At 37.2% G+C, this 27960-nt stretch overlaps 3 protein-coding genes across 27 annotated transcripts; all 3 read right to left on the bottom strand.

Moving 5' to 3' along the window:
* Positions 1-144: 144 nt before the first annotated feature.
* Positions 145-27960, bottom strand: LOC110894063. Of its 25 annotated transcripts, none has more exons than XR_004874458.1 (7): positions 5478-5956; positions 5187-5385; positions 1255-1391; positions 1080-1173; positions 933-999; positions 603-794; positions 145-508 (listed from the first exon to the last, which is right to left on the bottom strand). XR_004874458.1 is itself a non-coding variant. In XM_035980777.1 (6 exons), exons 3-6 carry the CDS (start codon positions 1364-1366, stop codon positions 294-296), a joined length of 510 nt encoding a protein of 169 aa, XP_035836670.1. In that variant the 5' UTR covers positions 1367-1391; positions 5187-5385; positions 27911-27960; the 3' UTR covers positions 145-293. The 25 variants fall into 25 exon arrangements, 4 of the variants coding, with proteins under 4 accessions (XP_035836670.1, XP_021996923.1, XP_021996921.1 ...); XR_004874459.1 differs by having other exon boundaries at positions 1080-1145; XR_004874462.1 differs by having other exon boundaries at positions 1275-1391.
* LOC110894062 lies at positions 21175-23930 on the bottom strand. Its single transcript, XM_022141227.2, has 2 exons — positions 22048-23930; positions 21175-21497 (listed from the first exon to the last, which is right to left on the bottom strand). Exons 1-2 carry the CDS (start codon positions 23596-23598, stop codon positions 21435-21437), a joined length of 1614 nt encoding a protein of 537 aa, XP_021996919.2. The 5' UTR covers positions 23599-23930; the 3' UTR covers positions 21175-21434.
* LOC110892417 (replication protein A 70 kDa DNA-binding subunit E-like) lies at positions 24683-27009 on the bottom strand. Its single transcript, XM_035981175.1, has 6 exons — positions 26857-27009; positions 26487-26760; positions 26273-26372; positions 26056-26183; positions 25847-25931; positions 24683-24704 (listed from the first exon to the last, which is right to left on the bottom strand). The coding sequence occupies exons 1-6, from the start codon at positions 27007-27009 to the stop codon at positions 24683-24685; spliced, it is 762 nt and encodes a 253-aa protein (XP_035837068.1).

Genomic DNA, 27960 nt, shown 5'->3' with positions numbered 1-27960 from the left:
AGTTCTCAACAAGAAAAACGCAAACTCGTACATTATGAATTACTAGTGGGGAACCCGCGCGTTGCCGCAGTATCAACAATTTATAGTGACGTACTCGTTTTCCAACAGCGTGACGTAACCTATAGGATGAGAGGCATTCTCATCGATTGGATAATTGAGGTACATTACTAAAGTTTATAATAACTTATGATACCATACCAAATACCAAATGCAGAATTAATGTTTATAACAACTTATGATGAAAAAAAAAATAGGTTCATTACAAGTTTGAACTTACGGAAGAGACTTTGTATCTAACTGTCAATCTTGTTGACCGGTTCCTGTCGCGCCGACCCGTTGTAAGGAAGAATATTCAACTCGTTGGAATAACCGCATTGCTTCTCGCTTGTAAATATGAAGAAGTCACGGTGCTGATTGTCGATGATTTTGTTGTAATTTCTGATAAAGCTTACACAAGATCTGGAAGTTCTTGATATGGTAATCAAAGCAAGAGTCGGTGCTTGTAGCTCTAAATGAATTCAGACAACACAAAATCCCAAATTTAATCCCAATGAAAACAAAGGTATAAATAAATATTCTAAAGAAAAAAAAGTTTTGGAAACCTGCAAACTACAGGTTCACCTTTCCTCAGTTAGCCACAAAACATCGCACCATTTGTTCACAAACGTGACCCCATGGAACCCACCTCCAGTGACATACGCATTAAAAGCTGAAACCACCAAAAGGCGAGTTTTTGCCAAGTTCCACCACTTTATTTGAAACCCCTGATTCCGATCAAGCTCAATCAGCCGAATCTGTAACAACAGATACAAAACCGGTCACAAACGTCGGGTATATTAGATGGCCTATGTGACTAATAGGCCCGTTGGTTCTATTAGCCACTATCAAGTATTTCCTTTTATGTTCGGTTGGCCAGATGCAGAAAAACAAACCTTTAGAGACGAAAGTCACATAACTGGCCAAATCTCTGGACAAAAATGGCATTTTACTCTTTTTTAACTAATAAGAAAAGCAAACAAGGAAGCATGTATAATATATAAACTTATGGAGCATAATTGTAGGATTATCAGCAGACTCACCATTCGATTTACACCACAGCTGGGTCGTAGATCAGTAGCTGCTCCAACAAAATCTTTTTCCATTAACTTCCAAAAATTGGAAAAATCATGGTTTCTTGAGGTGAAAAGTCAATGTAAAAAAATTCAAATAGTCAACTACCGGAAAATATACAAAGTTAAAGACAAGTCAAGTTACTTTTGCTGTTGATTGCTGACCGAGTCATGGTTAAGAAATCATCCCAAATCAGTTTACTGAGTTCGTCCTTCTCCTCAGCTGTGAGCTCAAAGTTCGGTTCTCTACCACACATGAAAGTGGCCCTATACAAACATAAACTAATTTGGATGGGTTAGTCTGGTTGGGTAACATGTCAAAACGGGTGAGTTATACGTGTGCATCGAAACAAGTTGTGTCGGGTCACACGCATTTTCATCCGTTTTTTTATATTATAAACAATCTGTAATGGCTAATTGCGATAACAAAAACTATATTACTACAAAGTAATCTAACATTTAACTAAAGCACGATTTATGAGCTTCTTATCGATCCATCGGACCGTCCTTTTTAGTTAATAGTATAAACGAACCGGAATGAACACAAACTTCAGTTTTTAATCTGTCACTCTACAATTAACTTTAGGGTTAACCACATAAAAAGGAACTAACTTTCGGTAACTTTTTTGGACCAGAAAAAGGTTTCAAATATTTATTTAAAGTAAGCAACCTCCAAAACTTCATACTATATTGGTTACACAGTCAAAATGATGAGGTAAGCTGATGTGTTGGTATCTTTAAACCAAGTTTGGTTTTGTTACCTGGTGTGGCACCTGGAAACCTATTACAGAAAGTTTTGAAGCTTTAAATGCTTTATTCTTAAGTAAGTCGGTTACCCAAAACATGAACTCGACTCATGTTGGTTACCATATAATGCTTTCACCCATGAATTTATTTATTTCACAGTCCCAGTAACCAACAAATTAACTAATAACCCTTATACAAGTAACAAATAGCCCACTACTAAGACATGACGATTTCAGGAAGAATGGAGCTACACTACTAGTCTTCTTTTGAGAGAAATGACTGGCGTAGCCCCACAGTGGGCGCCAACTTGTTGTTACAACGAGTATGAGATCTGAAGTAGTGATCAGACTGGTTAGGCAAAAGGCTTCAAGGGTTGAAGTTTGCCTAACGCAGGTCGTGGGGTCCCCCCACGTCTGCAAGACGTGGAGAGAGGTTCACTAGTATTGTTGTTATTCTCCTTAGATCCTGAACTGATTAGAAATCAGCCCAGTAAGCAATCGTCGGAGAAGATGAATTATTTAGTGTGAAGAAGAGAAGCAAGCATGAAGCAAGTTCTCGGGAGGGAGAAGAAGAATCAGAGAGTTAAGATAGTTTCTGCTGATTCCGGAATGTTTGGCATGCTTGTCATGGCGTGCATTTTATAGGGGAAGAGGTTTCTCAAAGGAGAAACCTTTGACTACTGAATCTGGCTTGCAGTGAGGGACTTACCCTTTTAGGGGTTGAAGGGTTCGGACCTGCGGATAAAAGAGAGTTCCCTGTGCACATGCTTGCTTTTGCGGTTGTGGGAGAGTTGTATAAGCAATCAGTGAAGTAAGTGACTGATTACTGTACTCGTTCTTTTTGTTGTACACCTTAGTTCTCGGGTTTTAAACACTTTAACCCTTCAAGTTGTTATGTATTCTTAGTCATTTTATTGAGGCTTAAGCTACCCCCGTCATTAGATAGCATAGCGCTTAAAGGTATCATCATCGTGGCATCTTGGTGTTTATCGAAGGCTCGTAACAACAAGAGATTCACTAATGTGGAAGTGAAAATCGACGGCATCATTCAAGAGATTAAATCGATTGGTTTTTTGTGGTATAAGCATAGAATAAAAAACAATGGGGTCTCATGGGATAGGTGGTGTAAGTTCTCTCTGATGTAAGTTCTTTATTTGTTGTGTTTGGGCAGCCTGTTTATGGTTGTGCTTGAGCCTGTTTATGGTTGTGCTTGGGCAGCCTTTTTATGGTTGTGCTGTATGAATAAAGTATACATTTCAAAAAAAAAAAAAAAAAAAGAAAAAGCAAATGGAACTACTTAAATGACAACATCAAAAACTTACCTCACGATCTAAAAAAAGGTATTACTTGTATTTGTCATAAAAATCCCTAAAGAAAACTAAAAAGCAAGATTAAACTTAGTAATTATGCTTTTGAACTACACTCAATGTGAGGAGCTCTCAATGTCTTCTTTAATGCCTGGAAACCAATCACTTAAACTATCGAGTAAATTACAACCGGTGTCCTTTACGTTTGCATCAAATTACAACCGGTGTCCTTTAACTAAAGAAATTACAGGCTATCCTTTATGTTACTGGTTTTTAACATGTTATGTCCTTTAGACCTAACCTAGTTAAGTATTTTTTGTTAAGTCTTACTATGTGCCTCTCGCATGAGTGCATCATGGTCTTTTCATCCAATTTTATATTAAAAAATGAAATAAATAAATCTCTTGTATCCCCTCCATTTTCTCAAACCAATAAATAAATAAACAATATTTTGGAATTAATCTTTGTTTTTTTTATCAAACCAATCAAAAGAACTGACTACGATGATGATGGAAGCTTACCATAAATTTCATCGATGTCGTTTTGTTCTAGTGCTTGTCATATGTAGAAGACACCCATTACAAGGTTTGATTCACGTTCCTTTTTTCTGTAGGGTTTTTTTATTGATGTTTTGAGAGACATAGACAATAGCTATGGTTTTTGAGATGAATATGAACAATCAGATGTTATCAGATGCAAAGGAGAAATCGAAATTCATGTTAAATTGAGATGAAAAGACCATATTGCCCTCATGTGAGAGGCACATGGTAAGACTTAACCAAAAAACTCAACTAGGTTAGGGCTAAAGGACATAACATGCTAAAAACTGGTGACATAGCCTGTAGTTTCTTCAGTTAAAGGATACATGTTGTAATTTGATACAAATGTAAAGGACACCGGTTGTAATTTACTCTAAACTATCACTAAGAGAAGCATAGATTTCTCATTAGTGAAATAATTTGACAAATAATTTGATATTTTGTCAAGAAGAAATGATGGGGATGATAGAGCAGTAATAACATAGCTCCGGAACCATTCAGATCTAACAAAACAGTAAATAACACTAGTTAATCATATGGGCATTTAGAATGTCAATGTTAGAAATAGGATAATTATACAAGATGTCAAAATAAATATGCACATATTAAAAGCAAAAATAATGCAAGACTATCTTTAATTATGACATCATGATTAAAAGTGGCAAATTCAGCGGGTCGGGTGGCATGCCGGGTCAAACGGGTTGATTCAAAATAACGGTTATTTTGGTTCGAGTTGGAACGGGGTCGAGTTGAAATGGGTTCAGGTCGGATTAGTTTAAAAAGGTTCTTTCTAACCAGCAAGTACCATACTCTATATATTAGTTCAAATCCATTAATAAATACAAACTGATCGTAAAGGTTGGTTTTTGAACTAACTGACGAAGAGAAGCCACTGCAGTCATATACAGAGATACACGACTCTGGTTTGTATCAAAGCTGCAATAATAAATAAAGATAAGTGTTTCCTAGAAAAACATGGCAAGTAAATGTTATCATTACACTTAATTCGACCATAATTTAACTTTTGCAGGCTATAACCCTATGTGATACAGGGCATGCAACCTTTTTTTTATATGACCATTTTAAATTGGCCAGTCCTAACCCGAACCCGTCTTTTAAAACCAACCTGTCCCGGGCCAAAATAACTACTTTTCAATCGGCATGTGCTACGATGTAACATCTTTTACCCCAACTTGTCCTGATCGGAAGTCGGAACCAAAATAACCATTTTTAGTAGGCTTGTTCTTACCCAGCAGCCCACCCGACCAACCCATTATGTAGATTTACTAATCATTAATTAACAAAGCAAACAACTAACAAACAAACAAACAAAATATATGAGCATAAACACTCAAGAATTACATGAGACGCATTCTTCAAACAAATCAGACTACATGCTACTTTTTGGAAGACTTTTGTCCCATTTGACCCGGGTAGATTAAAAATAACCCGACACATTCATAAGTAGACCGGTTAAATTGCTACCTCTAGTCAAAAGGGCTTGCGAAGAAGGTTGTAAGACATTCAACCCATATGTTTTTAACGGGTTGAAATAACCACCTCTGCTCTCGATTATACTTGCTCCATATTTTGTAATATAACTCCAGATTTGATTCGTGTCGCATTGCTAGAATCTAGAATCGGTGGGAATTCGACACATATCAGTTGCGACACTTAGCTCCATCTACAAGAAAATAACAAAGTTAGGTTACAAAGGTTATTTAACTTTAAAAAACTAAAATATAAATTTCTAATTAAAAGATTTATTTGAGGTACCAGTGAATTCCATTCCAAAATCACCCGTAGATCGAAAGGGATGGAAACATCCCAATTGATGCTAGTTTATTTCCCACCACGCGTTGCAGCGGGGATTTCGTGTAATCGCACCCAAGCGCCATGCCTCGATTCAACAACAAAACACAAAGATTCAACAACATCATTACCTGATTGGAAATCTGAAAACGATTCGAGTTGGTTTAACGTGGTCCTCTTGCAAGCTCCATTTAGTTTCATAATTCGCATGGTTTTTATGCCCACTATAACCCTCATGACTATTGTATTTTGCATTATCAACACTTGCCGGTGCAGCTAGACGTCTAGACCATAGCTTGAATGATATGTTTCAACATTCGAATATGTTCCACATGCACTATACTCATAGTTAGCATACTCTGCACTTGTAGCAGCAGCATTCACATATTCATTGCAAGTACAATAGCAACAAAAGTATCATCATTCTTCACAATCCGGTTTCTTCTCTGAGATACAGATTTCTTCTACACACATTTCGCCTCTAAAAAGCAAACCAGATCAGTAAATCACACATTAGCATTTTAACACACGGTACTTCTGAACTGTAGGTTAATATAACACGAATTCAATCCCCAAAACCTGTGAAAGGCAGTTCAATTTTCAAGTTGTAGCATATTTAACATGCAAAACACAAAATGTTAATAAGAAATATAAGGTAATTTTAGAAGCAGTAATGTTGAATACCAAACAGATATCCTAAATCCAGGTTAGGCCGAGATTAATAAAAAAGAAATTGCCCTGCTATTCTTAGTTTTTTTCTATTAGATTTCATATATTGATTATAAAAACGTCAAAGTTTTCAGGGTATCAATCAACAACACCATGTAAAATTACAAGAAATTTCATCAAATTACCCAAATCCAGTAATCAACAACGTCGTATATTGGTTATGACAACTAAGTATTATGTGTGTGACATGTTTTTTTTAATTAGATAAATAAATTAGATAAATAGGCCCTAAAGTTTGTAGAAGCTAAAAATATCTTTTTTTATAGAAGACTTTTTTATTAGATAAATAAATTAGATAAATAGGCCCTAAAGTTTGTAGAAGCTAAAAATATCTTTTTTTATAGAAGACCATTATTACAAAATGAAAACTACATAACCCACGTATAAACATGTAACTTTATTAAATGTAGACCTAAACCATGTAACTAAGGTCAAATCAGATGACTATTTGTATAATTAACGCTTATTACTTTCTTTAAATAATCAAAAGCGAAGTGTAGGAGGATTTGTTGGACATCACATAAACATTCACCTTTGAACTTGTACTACAACTAGTATTTTAGTTTTTAACACCAGATATATTAATGAAGAAGATAAAAGAGTTTATGTTTTTAATTCTGTCTTTATTAAATATTCCAACTGATCGGACTAATAACCTTTACTTTGTGACCAACCAATAACAACCAGTTCAATGTAATAAAGGATGGAAGAAAGCGTATCTATTAAAACAATACTATTGTACATATTAAAGTTTTAAGTTTTCTTTGGTTTTCTAATCGTTGTAAACAGGGTTCCGTGGGTTGGAGGGATTGGCAGTCTTTCAGTTTTGATGTGATGTAATTTGGTTTGGGAGTCTCCGCCTTGGAGATTCCCGTCGTTTTGTTGTGTGTTAATAAAGTTCGCCTTTCAAAAAAAACAAACTAGATGGAGGTTTATTTGAAAGAAAAAAACAACAAAGGGTATAATTGTAAACTATTAAGTAGTTTTTTCATTTATCTCGTTTATTACTATTTTTAACTAATTAATTAATCTCTATACTAATAAATAAAAATAAAGTACACATGAATGATTTGTAGGCTTTCTTCTTTAATTTTTACCACTTGTCATTTATTAGGGCTATATTTGCCATGTGTCATGTTGTGAGTATTCCTACATTTTATTAACCCTTTTATTTATTCTTAATTAACTAGGTTTTTACCCGGGATTGCTTCCCGGGCTCGGGAAAGTTATTTAGATTAATTAATTACTATTTGTTTGTAATACGATCACATTACATCAACCATCTCATTCGATTCAACATCAATGTCTTCAAATCACCGGATTAGATCATGAACTCATATTAGAGGACACACAAAAGCACAACAGGACCATATGAATAATATCATTTCGACTTTTACATCAATGCACTTACATGATACGGTGATTTGGAATTTTGAAAAAATCTTTGTTTTTGTACCTCTTTTACAAAATAAGGTGTTGACCAAATTTGAAACAGATGTTAACCAAAAGTCAATAAGATAGTGACAAATAGTTAAACAGATGTGGAGCTTAAACAGATGTTTGGTTTAAGGCCAAACATCTGTTTATGGCCAAACATCTGTTTAAGGTCAAACATCCGTTTAAGTCCAAATATCTGATATAGAAGAAGAACATCTGTTTAAGGCAAAACATCTGTTTAAGGTCAAACATGTGTTTAAGGTCAAACAACTGTTTAAGTTCAAACATCTGATATAAAAGACCAAACATTTGTTAAATGCCAAACATCTGTTTAAGCCTTAACAGATCTTTAACTTGTTAAGATCTACTGTCTTCTAACACAATTTTCCTCTTCAAAACACTGTTGAGCCTAACATGGGTTTCCATTAACTATTGACCAAAAGGCAAACAAATGTTCAAACCACTATTTGTTATTGAAGTTCTTTAAAAAGTTAGATAGAATTCAAGAAAATGGAACAACGACTTAAAGGATTATAGTTTAACACATAATCTAATTGGCAAAATTTAAAACATAAAGTGCTAATAGCAGTGTTTTATCATCTTAGCCATACATAGCAACAAATCATCAAGTTAATAATTTAAGGAAAAAACCTACAACATCACCATCAAAAAATTCATAATTTGTATCTGATAACAGATCAGACTTAAAATGTGTTTGTTAAACTGATGTAACTTGATTTAATACTGTCTTCTGTTGCGAAGACACGTATGTGAAATGCAACATATCACCAAACCTCAAGTTATTGTCAGTCATAAACTTTCGCCAACCGTCCTACGCATAACGCGGCTTCAATTCATTTAACTCCAACTTAACATCATAAACTTCCACAACTCCAACCATGTTTTGAACTTTCAAAGGATGAAGATAAAGAGAAAGACCTGCTCGTCTCGCAACTTCAGCAGGAAGACGCTACATGTATTGTGTGGAAAAAAATAATAGTCAGACAAATAAACGTAAATCATTAGTTTATTATAAAAAATGGTATACCAGCCTATAGTCTCCTTTGCGATCAAAATGAAAGAACTCAGGGTCAAGAGGATGTCCATAATGTTTTTTTACAGTCTTTGCAATCTTATTCTACGGTTAAGCTTTTTCTGAACGTTGGCAGCTCTCTTCCACTTGATGAAAATGAAGCAGAAATTTTCTCTACATACCTAAACAGATTCATGTGATCAAATTAAAACGTAAAAAATAAATGTAAGTACAAAATAATATTGTTCAATGTTTATATGCATATTACTAACTATATGTGACAACTGGCACAAAACCAGTAACTTCCGTACACTTTAATTACTATTTAATGATTACAATTAGGTGCTTAAATGTCAACATCGACTGATTACATGCTAAATAAGTGAATTCATGCACGTTGTATACTACAAAATACTGCTTTATGCATAAACGAGAGTGTTGCGTCAGAAATAATAGTAAACTCACTGGTAAGACACAATGTGTCAACAGAACTGCAGAAAGCAGTCAGACATTAGAATTGAGGCCTAGGTGTAGGTCCTACGAGAACAGTACATTAAAACCCAAGAGTACATATAAGGGTTTAATTTATAGTCATTGCGAAAGCAAAAATAAGCACTAAAAAGCACCCGAAACGCACTTTAAGTGCAGAATTTGTATAATTCAGCATTTAAACATATGAATATTATGCAGAAATTTCGTTTTATCATCCAGAATATTTCCCTAAGTGTTGGGAATTGAAAGGGTACAAGAAGGGTACTTAAAAGACACTAAAAAGTGTAATTTAGCACTTTAACCGATTACTATCCAACCGAACAACCGGACTTTATCCGGAACATAAAAATAATGTCAATAACATTGTTATTCTTTTTCTAAGCTAGTTAGGGTCTTCGAATACCCTAACACACTATACATTAAATAACACTCTTAACACTAGATTTATTATACTTGAAAGCTAACTAAGATTGTAACTTGGAAGTTGAAATGGAACTAGGACACCCCCCCCCCCCATAACCGGTTGTGTAAGTGTGGGGGACACCCCATGATTTCTTTCAATTATTTAATTGATATGGTTAAGTATCTTGAAGACATAAGACCTAGTGGTTAATGAGATGTTGGAAGGTAATTATAAAAACCACTAGACTTCATTCTCACTTCATCCTCATCATTCAACAACACCAAAACCTTCTCTCCACCTCCCTAGAGCTCACGGCTCCATCCATCACCATACCACCACCCTTTTTCATTCAACTTCCTTCCATTCTAAGGCTACTAGAGGGTGTAAGAAGGCCACTAACGAAGCTCGGTGCAAGCGAATCTTGAAGGACCATCACCATTTGCTTTTATCCACTTCATTTACCCTCTTGAACTTCCCTAGCCTTGTGCTAGTAGTTAGTGCTTTAAATCTTCATCTTGTTATTATTTTTGATGGTTAATAGATGATTTAATGGCTAAAAATCATAAACACGAAAGATCACCAACTAAAAGTCTTGTAAAATGATGAACTTGTTGGATATAAAAGGAAAGTAATGGTGTAAAACTTGTTAAACTTGTTTTGTGATGATTATTTTGTGTTGTTTAATGCTAGTAGGAGTTCGGATCATCATCTAACCCGGCTAGGTTATGTTCATAAAACATGACCTAGAGTATGTTAAAGTGTGAAAGTGGTTAGATGAAGAACACTACTACATGGTAACATGAACTTGTGTAAAAATAATTTTTCTTATGAAATGGAGTTCTAAACTAGTAGATCTAAAGATCTACAAGTGGTATTTTTGAAAAAACCAACTGTAAGACGAAACCATGTTTTAAAACCGGATCTTTCATGAACTAGAGGTGTTTTTGTGAACAAACAAGTGTGTGGACACTTGTGTAACAAAAGTTGTAACAAAGAAATAATTTTCGTAAAAACCGACTAGAAGTTGTGAAACTTCATATTCTTTAAAAATAAAGTTTTTAAGAAATTAAACTTATTTTTAAAGATAACAAGACTTACTAAATGTGCTAGTAAGTTACTACACATTTTTGTAAATATTCAAGTTCATGAAATGGAAAAATTAGTGATTGTTGTTGATGATTATTATTGATAATTGTTGTTGATGGTTGTTGACGATTTTAAAAGAAAATAAACACATGTTATGAAAACATGGGAAACCTCCATTTTTAGGGGAAACTCTGTCAAAATTTTTATAAATTTTGACACTTAGAAAAATATAAGTTTTTGAGAAACTTATTCCCTAAAAATGTATTTAAGAGTATTACCAAGGTTTCCCTAATTTTTGGTGATAAGAAATGAGGATTTCTTCAAGAATAAAAATGGATACAAGTATGTATATTTTTGAGAGAAAAATATATATTATTTTATCACCAACTTCCGTGCTAAGTGTATATAGTATGTGTTATACGTGCTAGCGTATTAAGACTTAAAAATACACTAAATACTCATGAGGAGTATAAACATAAAAATACACATACAACATACAAGATACATAATTCGGGTGCAAAGTGCAAAACACGAGATACTTATATTAATTTTAGAGAAAATAAAATAAGTAAGATATTTAGTTAAAAATATAAAATATTTTTAACATAAGAATATATACACCAAAGAGAGTGACTGTACTTGTGCGACGCAAGTCTAGTAACTAACGTTAAGAAAACGCGTATAGGTTAAGACGTTAATTAAGCAAACCCGGTGAAGTTTACGACGCACAGGAACTGTAGATCCCAAAACGTATCCGGATCACAGTGGTTGGTTGTTTTAGTCCAAAACACCTATTGATTAAGTGTTTGAACTATGACTAGTCAAGAAATATCAAGAATGAAGATGAAGGTGAAGCTAATGGATTGAGGAATACAACTAGTGTTGTATTGAATCCAAACAGAATGATGTAACAATAAACAACCTTGGAAATCAGATCAAAGCTCAATAAGAATGTAAACAACACTTGATTCCACCAAGAGCCAAAAGCTTGAATGTGTTACAATGCTTGGGGTATTTATACTAGCATCCTGACTAACCAGCAAATTTATAAATTTGCTGGAATCTTAACTACACTAGGTCAGGAATATTACTTCTAGATAATTACAAAACAACCCCTAAACATTCAAAAGACATACAAATTACAACTAAACTAATCCAGTACAAGTACCAACGATCTCACATGCTCTAACAATATCCCCTCTAGATCGTTGCGTGCTTGTCTTCTCATTCTTCAGCGGTGACCACTGGATCTTCTGTTGTAACCACTGGATCTTCCGTAGTTTGCTTTTCTGGCTCGATTGGATTTTCTTCCATAACGATCGTTTCTGGTGGTGCGACAGTCTCCGTTGGTGGTACCGGAGGTTCCTGATTAACGTTGGCTTCACTTGATTTTGGGTCCTCCTTAGCGGCCTCATATGTGGATGAGGCCGGAGGTGTTGGTGTGGCTTGAGAGTCGGTGGTGGTTTGAACTGCAGTTGAGGCAGAGCTTCCTTCCATGGTTTTCTCGTGTTTCTTTTTCCTTCGACTTTCTTTCTTTTTCTGCTCTTTCTCTTTTCGTTTCTCTATTTTGTCTACCATGTCGAGCATGTCCCTTTTTAATCTCCAGGCACGCTCCACTGCTCGCTGAAACAGTGCTGCCTCTTCAAGATTTGCATTTCCAGCTCCGACATTGATACGACTCGCATTCAGCATGGTGAGATCAGACAGCCCGAACTGAAACACGTCCATAGGGTCCAGTATTCGAATATCAACATTGTCGTTCGACCTTATTACAGCTTCACCGGTTTGACTATCGTAGAACCATTTCTTGAAATCCTTAAGTGCCACAGGGATTTCTTCCGGAAGCTTGACTCTGGTGACTACTTTAGCAGGGTTAATAACCCACGTCACCTTTCCCTTGCCTGTTACTGGATCGAAAGAAGTTTTGGACACTCGGCGTCTTGGGCGCTGTGGGGCATGATTCGGGAAGTTCTTGTCGCATTCACTTGTAATTAGACGTTCAAAGTCTCTTCCGATGCCTCTGTCACCATGATTGAGCAAATTCATACGCCCAAGCTCTCTTAAATCCCACCTTGGGAGCGAGAAAAGATCAAATCCTGTTGCGAAATATTGTATCACACCACCCCGTCTCTTTACTACAAACATGCCCCTGAGGTTATCATACATCCAGCTAATTATTTTCTCAGTTTCCTCAGATTTAACGACCTTTATCACTTGATGAAGATCAGGGAGCTTTTCTCGTTCTTTTCTGAACCACTCGGGATGTTCAGGAGCAAATGTCTTGCCGTCTTCTTGCTCATATAAGACCTCGTCTTCTAGCCCCCACTCAACAAAGGTTGGTGGCATGACTTCTCGATCTGCTTCCTCTTCTTCGCTTTCGTTTCCCTCCAATGCCTTTTCAACCGACTCTAATCTCTTTTTCTTTGCTTCGGCTTCCTTTTCTTTGCGAGCCGTTTCTTCTTGAATGAAAGCTTCAAAATCGAAGATTTCATCAAATGTAAACATCGGCTCAATGTTCGCTTTTTCACATATTCCCCGCATCATCCTGTAGAGCTTCTCCAAACTGGCTTGCTGAAATCTGACAAACTTGGCTTGCTTGGCCATGTATGCCGTCATTTCCTTGTTCTTCTTTCTCTGATCCTTAAGTTTCTCTCTCAGGATGTTTGTATCATTGACTTGATTCTTTAACAAACAAATTTCTTTCGCCACGGAAGGCCCGGTGTCCTTTATCAATCGATCGAACAAGTCTTGAAATGGTCGTAGCCTTTGTGGAACAACGGGTGGTTTTGAGATTCTGGTGGGTTTGACTGGGGAAACCTTTGAAGTACCTTCGCGTGCTTGTGCCTCGTCAGGATCAACAAGAATTTGATCAACGAAGTCATTTAGGTCTTGAACTTCTTCAGGAACTACTTCGGGCATCTCCGAAGAAGATATTTCTTTACGTTTCAGGCTCTTTTCTCGTTTCTCTTTCTCCTGAATTACATGAATGGCTTTCAGATCTTGAATATTTTTGCGTTGCTCTTCAGTTTGTGCCGCCCTGATTGCAGAACTCATCAAACGTTCAGAACCTCCTGTTGTCTTTTTCTTCTTAGGAGGTTCTTCATCTGCAGGTTGCTTGCCCTTTCGTTTTTCTTTGCTACTTCCTTCTTTGGCGGCTGCTTCGGCCTGTGCTTGTGCTGCTTTCTGTTGTTTAGCTTTGACCCCTTCTTTGTACCTCTGATATGCAGCTTTCACGATGGGTAATCTTTCAGCTCTGTACATCCAGTCGTGCAACAAAACCCATTCGTTGGTTTTGATTTCAGTATATTGTCTACTTGTGGGCACGTGGAATTTGTAGGTGTTTCCGTCATTGGGGAGGTCTTTGTGCTGATCATTTATGAGCATCTGAATAAATCTCGGATACATCGCCCAAGTCGCTCCATTTGCATTTTCTCTCATATAATTGAAAATTAATCCAGAGAGATTGAATTTTTGATTTGTGCATAGGCTCAGCATAGCTGCAGACCATTCCAAATTTAAGCCATCAAACCCGCCTTTTCGATGCGCTAGACTTGTCGAAATTACATAAACAATAAACCTCCAATCCTGAGTTAGACCGCCCCTTTTAATCTCCTTCTTATTTCTAAAATCCCCTGCGTATCCCATTCCTTTGAAACCGTCAAGAATATCGTCTTGACTCATGCTTTGTGGTTCATCACTGTTGTCTTTGAGCTTCAGAACTTTTCGTACCCTTTCCTCTGTCACTTCAACTCTTTTATTGCGTACTGTTGAAGAGATTCCCGGTTTGTTGTTAATTGATTCCAGCTTTACGTTCTCCCAGAATTCTCGAATATGAAGAGGGTAGACAGGAACGGAAGTTTCCACTGCATAACTGATTCTGCTATCGTGAACCCATCTAGATACGTCCTCGAAGTTGGTTGGAACTAGATTAAGATTTATACTCTGGTTATGCTTGAGGGTTTTATCCCATTCGAGCACTTTCACCATTCTGCACAGAAAACGAAGCAAGTTAGAGTGTGTGGATACCAGATAAACTATGTACGAGACTAGAATTTACATAAGATATATACAATTTAACCATGAAAAGAAATCAATTAAAGAAAATTTGAATATATACAACAACTTCGCTGCCAGATCAGTTGCTTTCTTCGCTAATGTTGGCCAAAGACACAGATTACCGGATAGATAAGTTAAATCTGCTAGCGAAGATAATGAAAACATGGTTCTGACACGGAACTGATTTGTCAGCGAAGATCACGATCTATCTCGCCAACCGAGCGAAATAGAGTATGTGGCTCGGTGCTTGAACTCGCGTTCAAGACTTGCGGTCTTCGCTGACTTCGCCAACACTTCTGATCTTGATAACTAACGACAAATTCGCTATGTTCGCTGGTGGATCAGTCGTGATTTCAAGTGAATCTTCGCTATCGAACATAGCGAAGACAGCGATTCATTACCGAAAATGGTTGATCAGCGAAGATAGCGATTTTGATCACTATCCGAGCGAATTAAATCGCTCTCTGATTGCTCGAACTCGCGTTCGAGACTTTTGGGTTTCCTTAAATTCGCTATCATCGCTGTATTCATCGCTGTGTTCAAGATGTTCTTATAAAACCCTTTTCAAAAACCCCTAACCTGTTCATGATCAATCGATTCCTCTTAAATCCCTTTTAATCTACACAAAACCGACTCGACTTAAAAACAACAACTGATGCGAACAGGAACATGATTAACACCTTCTAATGCAAATTCAATAACTGATACAAATTCCCATCCCCAATAGATAACCCAAGAACTTCAAACATTTTCAACAAAATGATATATACGAAGAACAGAGATTTAAAACAGATACTTATCGAATCAATGAACTATAAAGATAACCGACAATCATACCTGATATTCTTTGAATGCAAATAAATCTTGTGTTGATGTTTTGAGAAACCAGTTATCGGAAAAAAACGAGAGTGGGTTAACACCGGTGATGAAAGGGAAGATGAAGTAAAAATTTGAAAAAAGACGGTTAAAAAAATATATATAGGTACGGTCAAAAAGTAACCAGCGAACTTATATGTTCGCTGGTATCTTAATTTCGCCGGCTAATATATAATTTCAAAAAGTTTGGTTTTTGCTTGAGGATTTCAGACGTTCTCGAAAAACGTGCCCGTTTATGTTTGAAAGCTTGTTTATTTTGGAATATTTATAGTGATGCTAAAATTTGGGCCATTTTGACTCCGAACTTCAACTTTCTTGCATTGCTAGGATTCATTTAACTTAGATTTTCTTGAAATGACTGACGCTTACCGAACTTACCTGCAGAAGATCATACTGCCAACACTTGCCACATTCTTTATATATTATTGCTATTATATTACTAACCAGGGCACAAGAAAAACTGTCAGTATGTTTGTCCGCTTAAATCCATGCATCCTTCTTTCAACGTACCTTCGGAGAGCGTGTTTTATCATGTTTTCGGTAATTTTGACAAGTCTTCGATGGCCCCTACACAAGCTATTGAAAATAGAATCATTACGCCCTCGTGAGTCCCACATCAGGACATACCCCCGCGATCAAGGTATGCACAAAGATTCCTCATAACGGGTGAGTATATTGAATTCATTCTCTTCAACGATAGAACGGAGATCAGGTCTGTACTTTCGTACAACAGAGATTCCAGGAACTATCGAGGGTTAAGATAAATGGTTCGGCGAACAGGTCAGTACTACCGTACAGCAGAGTTGCCTACTGATCTATCAGAGAATTTGGCCAAAGATGGCACTTATTATGGATTTTGGCCAATAATGGCGCTTATTATACAGGGTTTGGCCTTTTTTTTTTTTTTTTTTTTTTTAATAGGCACTTATTAATAAGAGAATATCATAGCATTTGCGTCTAGGTCAGTACCACCGTACAGCAGAAGAGCAACTATGATATCCTCCGAATGAAATCCCAATATAAAGACCCGAAATCTCAGATTTTGGCAATCCGTCAACGCAAGATTCAAGACCATTAAGCCATATGCCGCAACGTGTTACCCACTGAGGTGCGTAATGCCTGAGAAAAGCCAGAATTCTTGTGTAGACATTATGTTCGGCTCCCTACCAGCAGTTTACTCGTCGGTATTGCTGAATCTACTGACACATCGTTGCTTGGTACCCTGATTGTATATTGTATTCTGTTTCAAAGAAATGACAAAGTGTTAGCAATTTTCTATCACTTCCTCTAGCAGGAGTCTGACATAAGCATCCTGTTTCAAGGATTTTCTGAATATCCCCCCTAAAATTTTCATTTTCGTAAGTCCATTTGCCCGAAAATAAAATTTTAAACAGAAAATCTTTTTGGTAGGCGACGTCTTTCAATATCCGTTTTATTTTCAACAAGCAAAAACGTTATTATTTTATTAATATTTAATTAAAAAGTTTTTTTTTTTTTTTTTTTAATCAACACAAGATTCATTTCCAATCAAGGAAATTGACCATTTCTAACCAGGTTACCAACTGGTTAAAACGGGTTTTGTCAAAAGCTTTCGTAAAGATGTCGGCACGTTGCTGTGTCGTATCCACTGGCACCACTTGAATGTAACCCTTTTCGTAAGCGTCTCGAATTGCATGAATGCGGATTTCGATGTGCTTGGTTCTGGAGTGGTGCACGGGATTCTTCACAATTCCCAGACAAGCCTCATTGTCGATGAATATCGGAGTCTTCATGATGTTGATTCCGTAATCCAGCAACTGATTCTGTATCCAGAGAACTTGTGAACAGCAACTGTATGCTGCAGTGTATTCCGCTTGAGCTGTCGACGTGGACACTGTTGTTTGCTTCTTGCTTTGCCATGAAATCAGCCGATTTCCCAGAAATTGGCATCCTCCTGAAACCGACCTACGATCCACTTTGCAACCTGCATGATCGCTGTCAGAATAAGCAATTAAGTCAAAATTACTATCTTTAGGATACCAAAGCCCTAGTTTTGGTGTTCCTTTCAGATAGCGGAAGATGCGCTTTACGGCAATCTCATGTGATTCCTTTGGATTTGTCTGGAAACGAGCGCAAAGACAAACGGCCCACATGATATCAGGTCTGCTTGCTGTCAGATACATCAAAGATCCGATCATTGAGCGATAGAAAGATTTGTTCACTGACTTTCCCTGAGGATCCAAAGTGAGCTCTGTTTGGGTGGCGAATGGCGTGCTTGCCACTTTGCAGTCATTCATGTTATATTTCGAGAGAATGTCCCGAATATACTTAGCTTGATGAATCAGAATTCCATCCTCCCTTTGCTTCACTTCTAAACCCAGAAAGAAATTCAGTTCTCCCATCATGCTCATTTCGAATTTTGCCTTCATGATAGATTCAAATTCTCTGCACAAGTCCTCGTTTGTTGACCCGAATATGATATCGTCCACATAGATTTGGACTAGCATAACATCTTCCCCTACCTTCTTGGTGAAGAGTGTCATGTCAATCGTTCCTCTGGAATAACCACAATCCAGAAGGTATGTGGACAGAGTTTCATACCAGGCGCGTGGGGCTTGATGTAGGCCGTACAGTGCTTTATCCAGCTTAAAATAGCGCCCTGGAAAATGAGGATCCTCAAACCCAGGAGGCTGACACACGTAAACTTCCTCCTTAACTTTCCCGTACAAAAACGCACTTTTGACATCCATTTGGAAGACCTTGAAGTTTCTGTAGGAAGCATACGCCAGGAATATTCTGATCGCCTCCAATCGAGCGACTGGAGCAAAAACCTCTTCGTAGTCGATCCCTTCTTCTTGTCGAAAACCCTGCACCACCAATCGAGCCTTGTTCTTGATAACCACCCCACGATCATCCATCTTGTTTCGAAAGACCCATTTTGTACCGATAGGAAACTTTCCTTCAGGTAGATCTACGAGTTCCCACACTTTGAGTTTCCTGAATTGAGACAATTCTTCTTGCATCGCTTGAACCCAGCTGGAGTCTTGAATAGCGTCTTCGATGTCACGTGGAACTGATTGTGAAAGAAAGGCTGCGAAGAGACCTTTGTTGATGCTAGCTGACTGCCCTCGAGTACGTACTCCTTCTTCTACTGCGCCGATTACATTTTCAAGAGGATGATTTTTGTTTGTCTTGTAACCTGCATTTGTCAGAGATTCGATTTGCTGCGGAAGGTTGGTGAAGTGTTCGTCGACATAGATTATTGGCGGATCATCGTCTTGAGTTGGCTCATTCACATTTGCCTGTGAAGAAGAAGCACCATTTTCTTGGGTGTTCTCAGGCGAAGTGTGACCATTTGATTCATTCACAGCCATAATCGGATCAGCAGATGATGGAGATAATCGAGTGGTGAAAGGAGTGAAACCAATGTCAGACGAGTCAAACAAGGGTTCAACTTGAACGTCTTCGACTGGCTCAGGGTCAGACGCAGTTTCCGGAATTTCAAAGTTATTGAAGATCACACTCACATCATAGAACCAGTCAGGAGTGCTTCCAGTGTTGGTGTAATTTCCTTCCTGAAAGTCCACATAGTACGATTCAATCACCATCTTTGTTCGTTTGTTGTAAACACGGTAAGCCTTCTGAGTGGATGAATACCCCATGAAGTAGCAGATATCACCCACAGCTTCAAACTTGACGAGATTTTCTTGAGTGTTCAACAGAGTGCACGAACATCCGAATGGCCTGAAGAAATCTATAAGAGGCTTTCTTTTGAAGAGAAGCTCGTATGCTGTCTTTCCATGAGGTTTCACGATGAGCACCCTGTTCAGAACGTAGCATGCTGTATTAACTGCTTCAGCCCAGAATATAATTGGAAGCTTGGAGTCCACCAGCATGGTTCTTGCAGCTTCAATCAACGTTCTGTTCTTGCGTTCAGCGACTCCATTTTGCTGAGGAGTTCTGGCTGCACTGTATTGAAGATGAATCCCTTTTTCTGCGCAGAATGATATGAATGTCTGATTTTTGAATTCAGACCCGTTGTCGCTTCTTATGGACTTGACTTTCCGTTTGATTACGTTCTCTATTAAGGGAATGAATGCTTTTAAGACTTCAGCAGTTTCACTCTTTGATTCAAGAAAATATACCCATGAAAATCGAGAGAAATCATCTGTTACAACCAAACAATAAGAGCTTTTAGCGAGACTTTTAACACTGATAGGACCAAAAAGATCCATGTGCAGTAACTGAAGTGGTGCAGAAATCGTGTTCGCTGCTTTGGTCTTGTGAGGTTTCTTATGCTGTTTTCCCTGGGCGCATGCAATACATTTTTCAGAAAATGGAAATTCTTTAATCGGAAGACCTCTAACTAAGTTTAACTTAGATAGTTTATTCATATTTTTGAAATTGACATGGCCCAGTCGTCTATGCCAAAGCAGTGACTCCGATTCTGAAGCTTTAGAGATAAGGCATGTTAGATTGTCATTTGTCTTGGCATTCTTCATGTTGAGCACATATGTGTTGTTCTGTCTTGGAGCAGTAAGCATGATCATTTCTGCAGGAACAACATAACCCGGCTTCAGGAACAGGCATTCCATGTCATTGAACAGCACTGAGATTCCTTTATCACACACTTGAGAGACGCTCATGAGATTATAGCATAACTCTGGAACATAGTTGACATTTTCCAGTGTGAGAGCTTCGGATACTACATCGCCTACTCCAACAATCTTCCCTCCCTTTTCGTCTCCGGCAAAGGACACGAAGTCGCCATCAATAAAGCGGAAGTTCTTCAATAGTTCTTTTAACCCCGTCATGTGTCTTGAGCATCCGCTGTCGACGTGCCAGATGTATTCCATGAGCATTCGAAGCCATTTCTGGAGCTTATTCTGATATATACAAATATACAAATATACAGATTAGTTTGATTTAGGAACCCAAATCTGTTTCATTTCAAATCTATCGTGGTTTTGACCCACTTTGACCTCTTTTTGTTTCCAAAGATACGCAGTTGAATCAACCAGATTTTTAACAGATTTCTTAAGATAATTTAGTTGCTGCGTGACGTTTGTAATAAAATCATGTTCTGGTTTAGGAAACTTTTTGGTTTTACAATGTTTCGCTGTATGTCCTAAATGACCACAGCGAAAACATCTTTTATGTCTGGGTCTTTTGGTGTGAGAAGATGATGTATGTGATGAGAATCTTGAGCTTTTTGCTTTCTTCATTTTCTTGTCCACTCTGCTTTCATCTTCGGGAAATTCTTCATCACTGTCTGAATTGAGTGAGCTTTCAGACGTGTTGTCCTTGCTTGAATTTTGTTCTTCACTTGCTTCACAACTTGAACATTCGAAGCTTTCATCACTTGTTGCTTGATCTTCAGTTGAGATTTCTGAATGCGAACTTTCTGATGTCTGTTCGTCTTCTGTGGTAATGGCGCTTGATTCTACATCATCTTGATCTTCAGTAGCTTTCTTTTCTGATTCTGTCATACCTGTTCTGGAAGGAATAAATTCGGGAATTTCCTTTGTAAGGAATTTTCCAAAGCTATTCCTTTTTAATTCTGGCACAAATACAGGAGATTCACAAGCAACATTATCATCACGACACGCATAATTCAAACCATGACATTCAGACACATAAGGTTCATGATCACGGGTCTCAAATGTAGGCACATGGCCCTTACAGTCATCCACAGATTTAGTTTTAGGCACTTGGCCATTACAGTCATCCATCCTACTTAAACTATTACATTCATCCTTAACATTGTTTTTAGAACAGTTCCAGACGAACCAGTTAACGGTGGAATAACTGTCGCCTGAATAACCAATTCCTATTTTTGACCCTCCGCAGTCTCCATCATCATCGCACACATCTTCTTTACACTCAATGGAATCTGCATTGCTTTTAGAACAGTTAGCAGTTGTCTCATTTTCATAAAATTCATTTTGTTCAACTGAGGCCTTTTCATTTATGAGATCATTTTCGGGATGAGGAGTAGGCATAGGCACGTAGTTTTTGCTGTGAGGCGGAAAGAAAAGTTTTCTTTCATTTCCGTGCCTATCCTTATAACCAATCCCGTCTTTCACAAACGTTGGTCGTTGGCAATTTTTGATGTCAGTAAAGGCCTTTTGACTGACATTCCATTTATCTATTATAATCTGGAGTTTGTTCTTTTCATTTAACGCTTTTTCTAACCTTTCAGTAAGATCATTTATGATAAAATCTTTTCTAAACACAAATTCTTTAAGAGTTTGCATTTCAGCCAAAGTTGAGTTCAACTTTCTCTGATATGCAGCCTCATTTTGTTTAAGCTCATTATTAATTTTTAAAGCTTTGTCCTTTTGCCTTTCAAACTCCAGATTTAGGAATTTATAATGTGCCACGACATCAACGCATGCTTCGGAGCATAACTTCTCCTTGAAACTAAGTGGAATACTATTTACCAAGTCTTTGTCAGCCTTCTCTTTTGATGCATCTGCTTTCATGGCTGTAGCTTGAACTTTATCCTTTCCTTTCTCAGCATCTTTTTCAGCTTTATCACCAGACTCCACTGAAGGCAGAATACCTTTCAATCCCTGGTCAGCATCATTGTTTCCAGTTGGGATTCCCGTTGTCTGCTTCTCAAAGTGCTTTGCAGATGATTCACTAGAGATTTTGGCCATCAGTGCTTTGTTGACTTGTTCCTTAGCTTCAGTGATCTCTTCGCTCCAGTCATAGTCTTCAACAACCAAAGCCTTTGGCGTGCTGGGAGAAGCGTTGCTTTTGTTCTCTTCGGCAGTGATCTGTTTAGCAGCAGGAGTAGCTTCACTGTTTCCCTCTTTCAACATCGGACAGTCACGCTTGAAGTGTCCAAGATTCTTACAGTTGTAGCACCTCAGCTTAGACTTATCAAAACCAGCTTTTCCAAGACCTAATCGCTTGCCTGTCTTGTCTTGAAACTTCTTCAATCTCAGAGTGATCATGGCCATTTGCCATTTCAGATCCATTTCTTCCATATCATCTGGATCAACCTGATACATGTCTTCGGCAGTAAACATCTCCTTCCTCAATTCCCCAGACATTAGGGCTTCATAGCTGCTTAGGAAAGTGTTGAAGAGTGCCACATTCTCGGTTGAAACTTTCAGTGCTTGAGTATCGACAGTGATCGTTTTCTCAACAATTTGTGGGGCTTTAGATGCGCTTGCGGAAGCATTTGCATAAATTAGATCAGAAGCTTGTGGAGTAATGCCCCCTGAAGCGAGAAACGCTACATTCTTCAGTCCTGCTGAAGGTTGAGTTGCTTTAGGTTGATATCCAGCAGTGTTCATCTCTCTCTTGTTTACGTCCATTTCAAATGCCCTTAGAGTGTTGATCAGATCTGACAGAGTAACAGGATTAGGATTGTTGAGGAATTCCTTCTTGATCATCATACACTGCAGGCTCCATTCCTTGGGGAGCGAGTCAAGCAATTTCTTTATTGCAGCACGATTGGTTACAGGATTTCCAGCTTTCTTCATTTTGGTCATCATGTTTAGGAAGCGGCTAATGTGATCAGACAGGCTCTCTCCACGGACTCCGCAAAACATGTCGTATTGCTTTTGCACCATATCTCTCTTGCTTTCGATCAGTTCTTCATTTCCCTCATAGTACTCGATCAATGCATTCCAGAGTGCATTAGCAGTTCGGTGTTCTTCAAACATGTTGCAGTCGTTTGTTGATAAAGCCATGGTTAGAGCGGCGTGTGCACGACGATCACGTTGAATGAGGGCCTTGTCTTCGTCAGTGAAGGTGGTAGCATCGTTGTTAGGAACCACCGAATCTCCTCTAACTACCGTAGGAACGTGAGGTCCGGCCGTAACGGAGAGCCACAGATTGTAATCCGTGTACTCGAAGAACGACTGAATGCGAGTTTTCCAAGTGCTAAAATCTTCCGCTCCTTTCAACTTTGGTGGGCGAGTTGTGGTTCCAGTTTCAAGTTCCGCTTGAGCGATTGGACTTAGTTGATTTAGCGACATTTTTCTTTGTTTTTGACAAACGTGTGCTGAAACAGGCTTAAATTCGCTGACAGATCTTTAATTTCGCCGGCGAACGAAGTTGACTGATGATCTCCGCTAACTTGTTCGCTATCTTCGCTGACACGATGTTGGATCCTGCACGAACACCAATTTATCTTCGCTGACAAATCAAACACCAAACGAAGTTAGGTTATAATTGCCGGAAACCGTGATAGGAACGCTGTGATTCGCTAGCACGGTTCTCGAAGTCGCCTTCGATAAATTCGCTAATGGGTCAAATGATACTGTTTCGCTGATGATCAGCAAATTTGCTCGAACGTTAGTCGGCTAATTTGCTGATTATGCGACGGAACACTCAGCGATTCAGACAATATCGCTATGTTCGCTACGTTCAAAATATATATTCGCTGTATTCAAAAATTATCTTCGCTGTATTCAAAAACTCATCGCTGCATTCAAGTTATCTTCGCTAACCAGAGGGTTTATCACGAACTAAAACCCTCTAATCACTCAAAAACAGCCCAAAAACCATGTTTTGATGCACCAAAATGACCAAAATGACTCCTTAACCAAGTATTAACAACAACCTATCAATTAAACACACCAAATCAATCCATTTTAAGCCCAAAAATTTGAAAAACCTTGAAACTTTGAAAAACCTTCAAAACGATGAAAAATCTTAACAAGAACACAACAACCAAGAGCACAAAGGCTCTGATACCAAATTGTAGATCCCAAAACGTATCCGGATCACAGTGGTTGGTTGTTTTAGTCCAAAACACCTATTGATTAAGTGTTTGAACTATGACTAGTCAAGAAATATCAAGAATGAAGATGAAGGTGAAGCTAATGGATTGAGGAATACAACTAGTGTTGTATTGAATCCAAACAGAATGATGTAACAATAAACAACCTTGGAAATCAGATCAAAGCTCAATAAGAATGTAAACAACACTTGATTCCACCAAGAGCCAAAAGCTTGAATGTGTTACAATGCTTGGGGTATTTATACTAGCATCCTGACTAACCAGCAAATTTATAAATTTGCTGGAATCTTAACTACACTAGGTCAGGAATATTACTTCTAGATAATTACAAAACAACCCCTAAACATTCAAAAGACATACAAATTACAACTAAACTAATCCAGTACAAGTACCAACGATCTCACATGCTCTAACAGGAACGCAAAGTTGTGAGTTCATGCTCCCTCTTTTCTCTTAACTGTTTTCAGTTTTATAACTTCGTGGGTGAAATACATGTTACAAATATTTTTATGTTTAACAAATGGTATGAAAATAAAAAGCACACTTAGTGAGGACGAGTACCAAGTGTGTTGTGATATAAGAATACAAGAAACACACTTAGTGAGAAACGAGTACCAAGCGTGATGTGATATAATAATACAAGAAGCGCACTTGGTGAGAACGAGAACCAAGTATGAGGCGTTATGGGAGTTGATACGAGAAATCGTGTCACGAATAGGGTATATAAGCACCATTAATCAACAATATACCTAGACCGCAGAACAAAAGGTTAGATCTAACGGGTGCCGGGCAGCCACACTCTCGGTGAGGGCGAGAATCGAGTAGTGCTTTTGTGTCTCAGAATATACCAATTAAATGCCTAAGGTTTGGTGACTTCCTATGTCGTGTCACATGTTAATGGCTTTGCAACCCATTAACAATCCTGATATTTACAGGAATACTTTATTTACATAAAATTCATATCATACTAAAACCTGATTAATACTTGAAGTACGTGGGGTACTCAAGAAAACGGGAATTATACTTGAGTACGTGGGGTACTCAGTAAAGACTTGAGATATACATGAGTACGTGGTGTACACATGAATACATGATTTACATTTGAAAACTTGATTTTTACATAATACAAACTATGTTTTCATATGAAGTATACAAACGTGAAATACAAAAACTGCATGAATTCACACCAACATTATATTGACGTTTTTTCAAAACTCACATGTATTTCAGGTAACTAGGATGGATGTGCGCGTGGTCTTACTTACGCTCATGGATGTCGCTATGTTTTATTTTCGCTAAATAAAGTTGTAACTTTTAAGACAATATGCTATCTCGTGTTGTAAACACTTGACTTATGTTTTCGGTAATGTAATGTTTGAAGTTATTTTTGAGCAAATAGTATGTTTACCTTTTGTATGCAATGAGAACCTTTCATGATCACACCTCGTGCTTCCGCCGCAGAAAGGGGTGTGACACTATACCTCTTCCTAAAAGAGGATATCTCTTCAATGTCAGTGTCAATAAAAAGTCTGCTTAGCTCAAAGCCGTTTGCAACACCACGCTTGCCTGAATTTAAAAATAAAACCAAATATAGATCAATATAAATAGTGTTAAAGTTAAAACATATAAGTAAATCTAAAGATAAATCTATAACAATAAAAAAAATAAACTAATTAAGTTTAAATTGTACCTTTGTAAAGGTTGACCATACCAAAATGACAAAGGATAACAACATATTTCTCTCGTTTCTTATCATTCACGTAAGCAAACACGTCAATAGCAAAACCATCCCACAAAGTAACCGGACACTTTTGGCCTCTAAAATATTAACATAAAACATAATAACATCAAGCAACCTAATAATGGTTTATACGTCAAAATGCAACAACTTAATAAAAAGAATGCACTCAATGTCTTCAAGTCTAAGATTAAGTCTCTTGCCTTTGCTCCCATCCTTCTTTGACGTATCCTCTAGATTGAAACATACATCCACATAACCAATCCAATCTACAAACAAAAATATAATGTGAAAAGAAAACAACATTAAGAAGTGATAACAATAAAAGAAAAAAAAACAATAAGACAAAACAATAGATATATATCATGTAGTGATTTATATACCAATAACTGTATTAACTTCAAATTTATTCTTAACAACATCCTTCAGGTTAACGAAATTAAAACGGTATTTCGGTCCAGACCAGTCAAAGCATTTCTCAACAGAAGTATAGAAATACAGTGATATTTTGTCATTTCTCTTGGTATACTTAGCAGAGGACTTAAAGTTATTAGTAGCAAGAGAAGGTTTGGTGATAAGAAGACATTCATCCAACTGAAGAAATTCCTTGAATTTTCCTAGCATCTTATGCAAACAGCTGGCTTGAATCATAGTTCCCTAAGAATATGAAACATCAGATTAAATAAAAAAGGTGTTATATTCATTTGGATATTCATATGCCCAAAAAAATTATAAGACAACTATATACGGTACCATCTCATCCATGAAGATCATATCAAGACGATATATTTCATTTTTGTTATTATTCATCATCTTCTTCGAAATGCTAACAATCTTCACTCTAATCGAATAGTTGTTTGAGAATGTATTAAGATCGTTAAGCATGCTAACCTTTGCAACCTCCATTTTAAGATTGTACAAAAAAAAAAAGAATATGCAAAATATAAGTATTGTTAAACGTAATATGATAATATAATAAGCATGGATGTTCTTAAAAAAATATCAAGGTTGGAACTCAAGCTTACCGATTATCCAATAAAAATTTTAACTGAATGCAGTGGCAAATGTAATTTCAAATGTACGGAGAGTATATCTTTATATGCTGGTTTATTAAAGTAATAAAATATTAGAAATGATATGCAAAGTAGGAAAAAAAAAGAGAAAGAACGTCAATTTTAAATTACCATTTTGTATATTTAGAATTTCAAAATTACTGACTTGATTTCAAAGCAATTGTCATAATTTTTTTTCTATATTTTATTTTAAATTTAATTAAGAAATAATAACCGTCAATTTGAAATTCACATTTTGCTTAACTCAAATGTACAAAGCTCAATAAATTAGCATTAATTACTGATTTGATTTGCAACAAGTGCATAGCGCTGAAATGTATCATCATCGTGGCATCTTGGTGTTTATGGAAGGCTCGCAACAAGAGATTCGCTAATGTGGAAGTGAAAATCGACGGCATCATTAAAGAGATTAAATCGATTGGTTTTCTGTGGTATAAGCATAGAATAAAAAACAATGGGGTCTCATGGGATAGGTGGTGTAAGTTTTCTCTGATGTAGGTTACAAAGGTTATTTAACTTTAAAAAAACTAAAATATAATTTTCTAATTAAAAGATTTATTTGATGTACCAGTGAATTCCATTCCAAAATCACCCATAGATCGAAAGGGATGGAAACATCCCAATTGATGCTAGTTTATTTCCCACCACGAGTTGCAGCGAGGATTCGTGTAATCGCACCCAAGCGCCATGCCTCGATTCAACAACAAAACACAAAGATTCAACAACATCATTACCTGATTGGGAATCTGAAAACGATTCGAGTTGGTTTAACTTGGTCCTCTTG

The sequence above is a fragment of the Helianthus annuus genome, chromosome 12 (genome assembly GCF_002127325.2).
Source record: "Helianthus annuus cultivar XRQ/B chromosome 12, HanXRQr2.0-SUNRISE, whole genome shotgun sequence".
In the NCBI taxonomy this organism is placed as follows: domain Eukaryota; kingdom Viridiplantae; phylum Streptophyta; class Magnoliopsida; order Asterales; family Asteraceae; genus Helianthus; species Helianthus annuus.
Note: the sequence above shows the minus strand (reverse complement) of the source record. Positions and strands in the feature narration are given on the sequence as shown.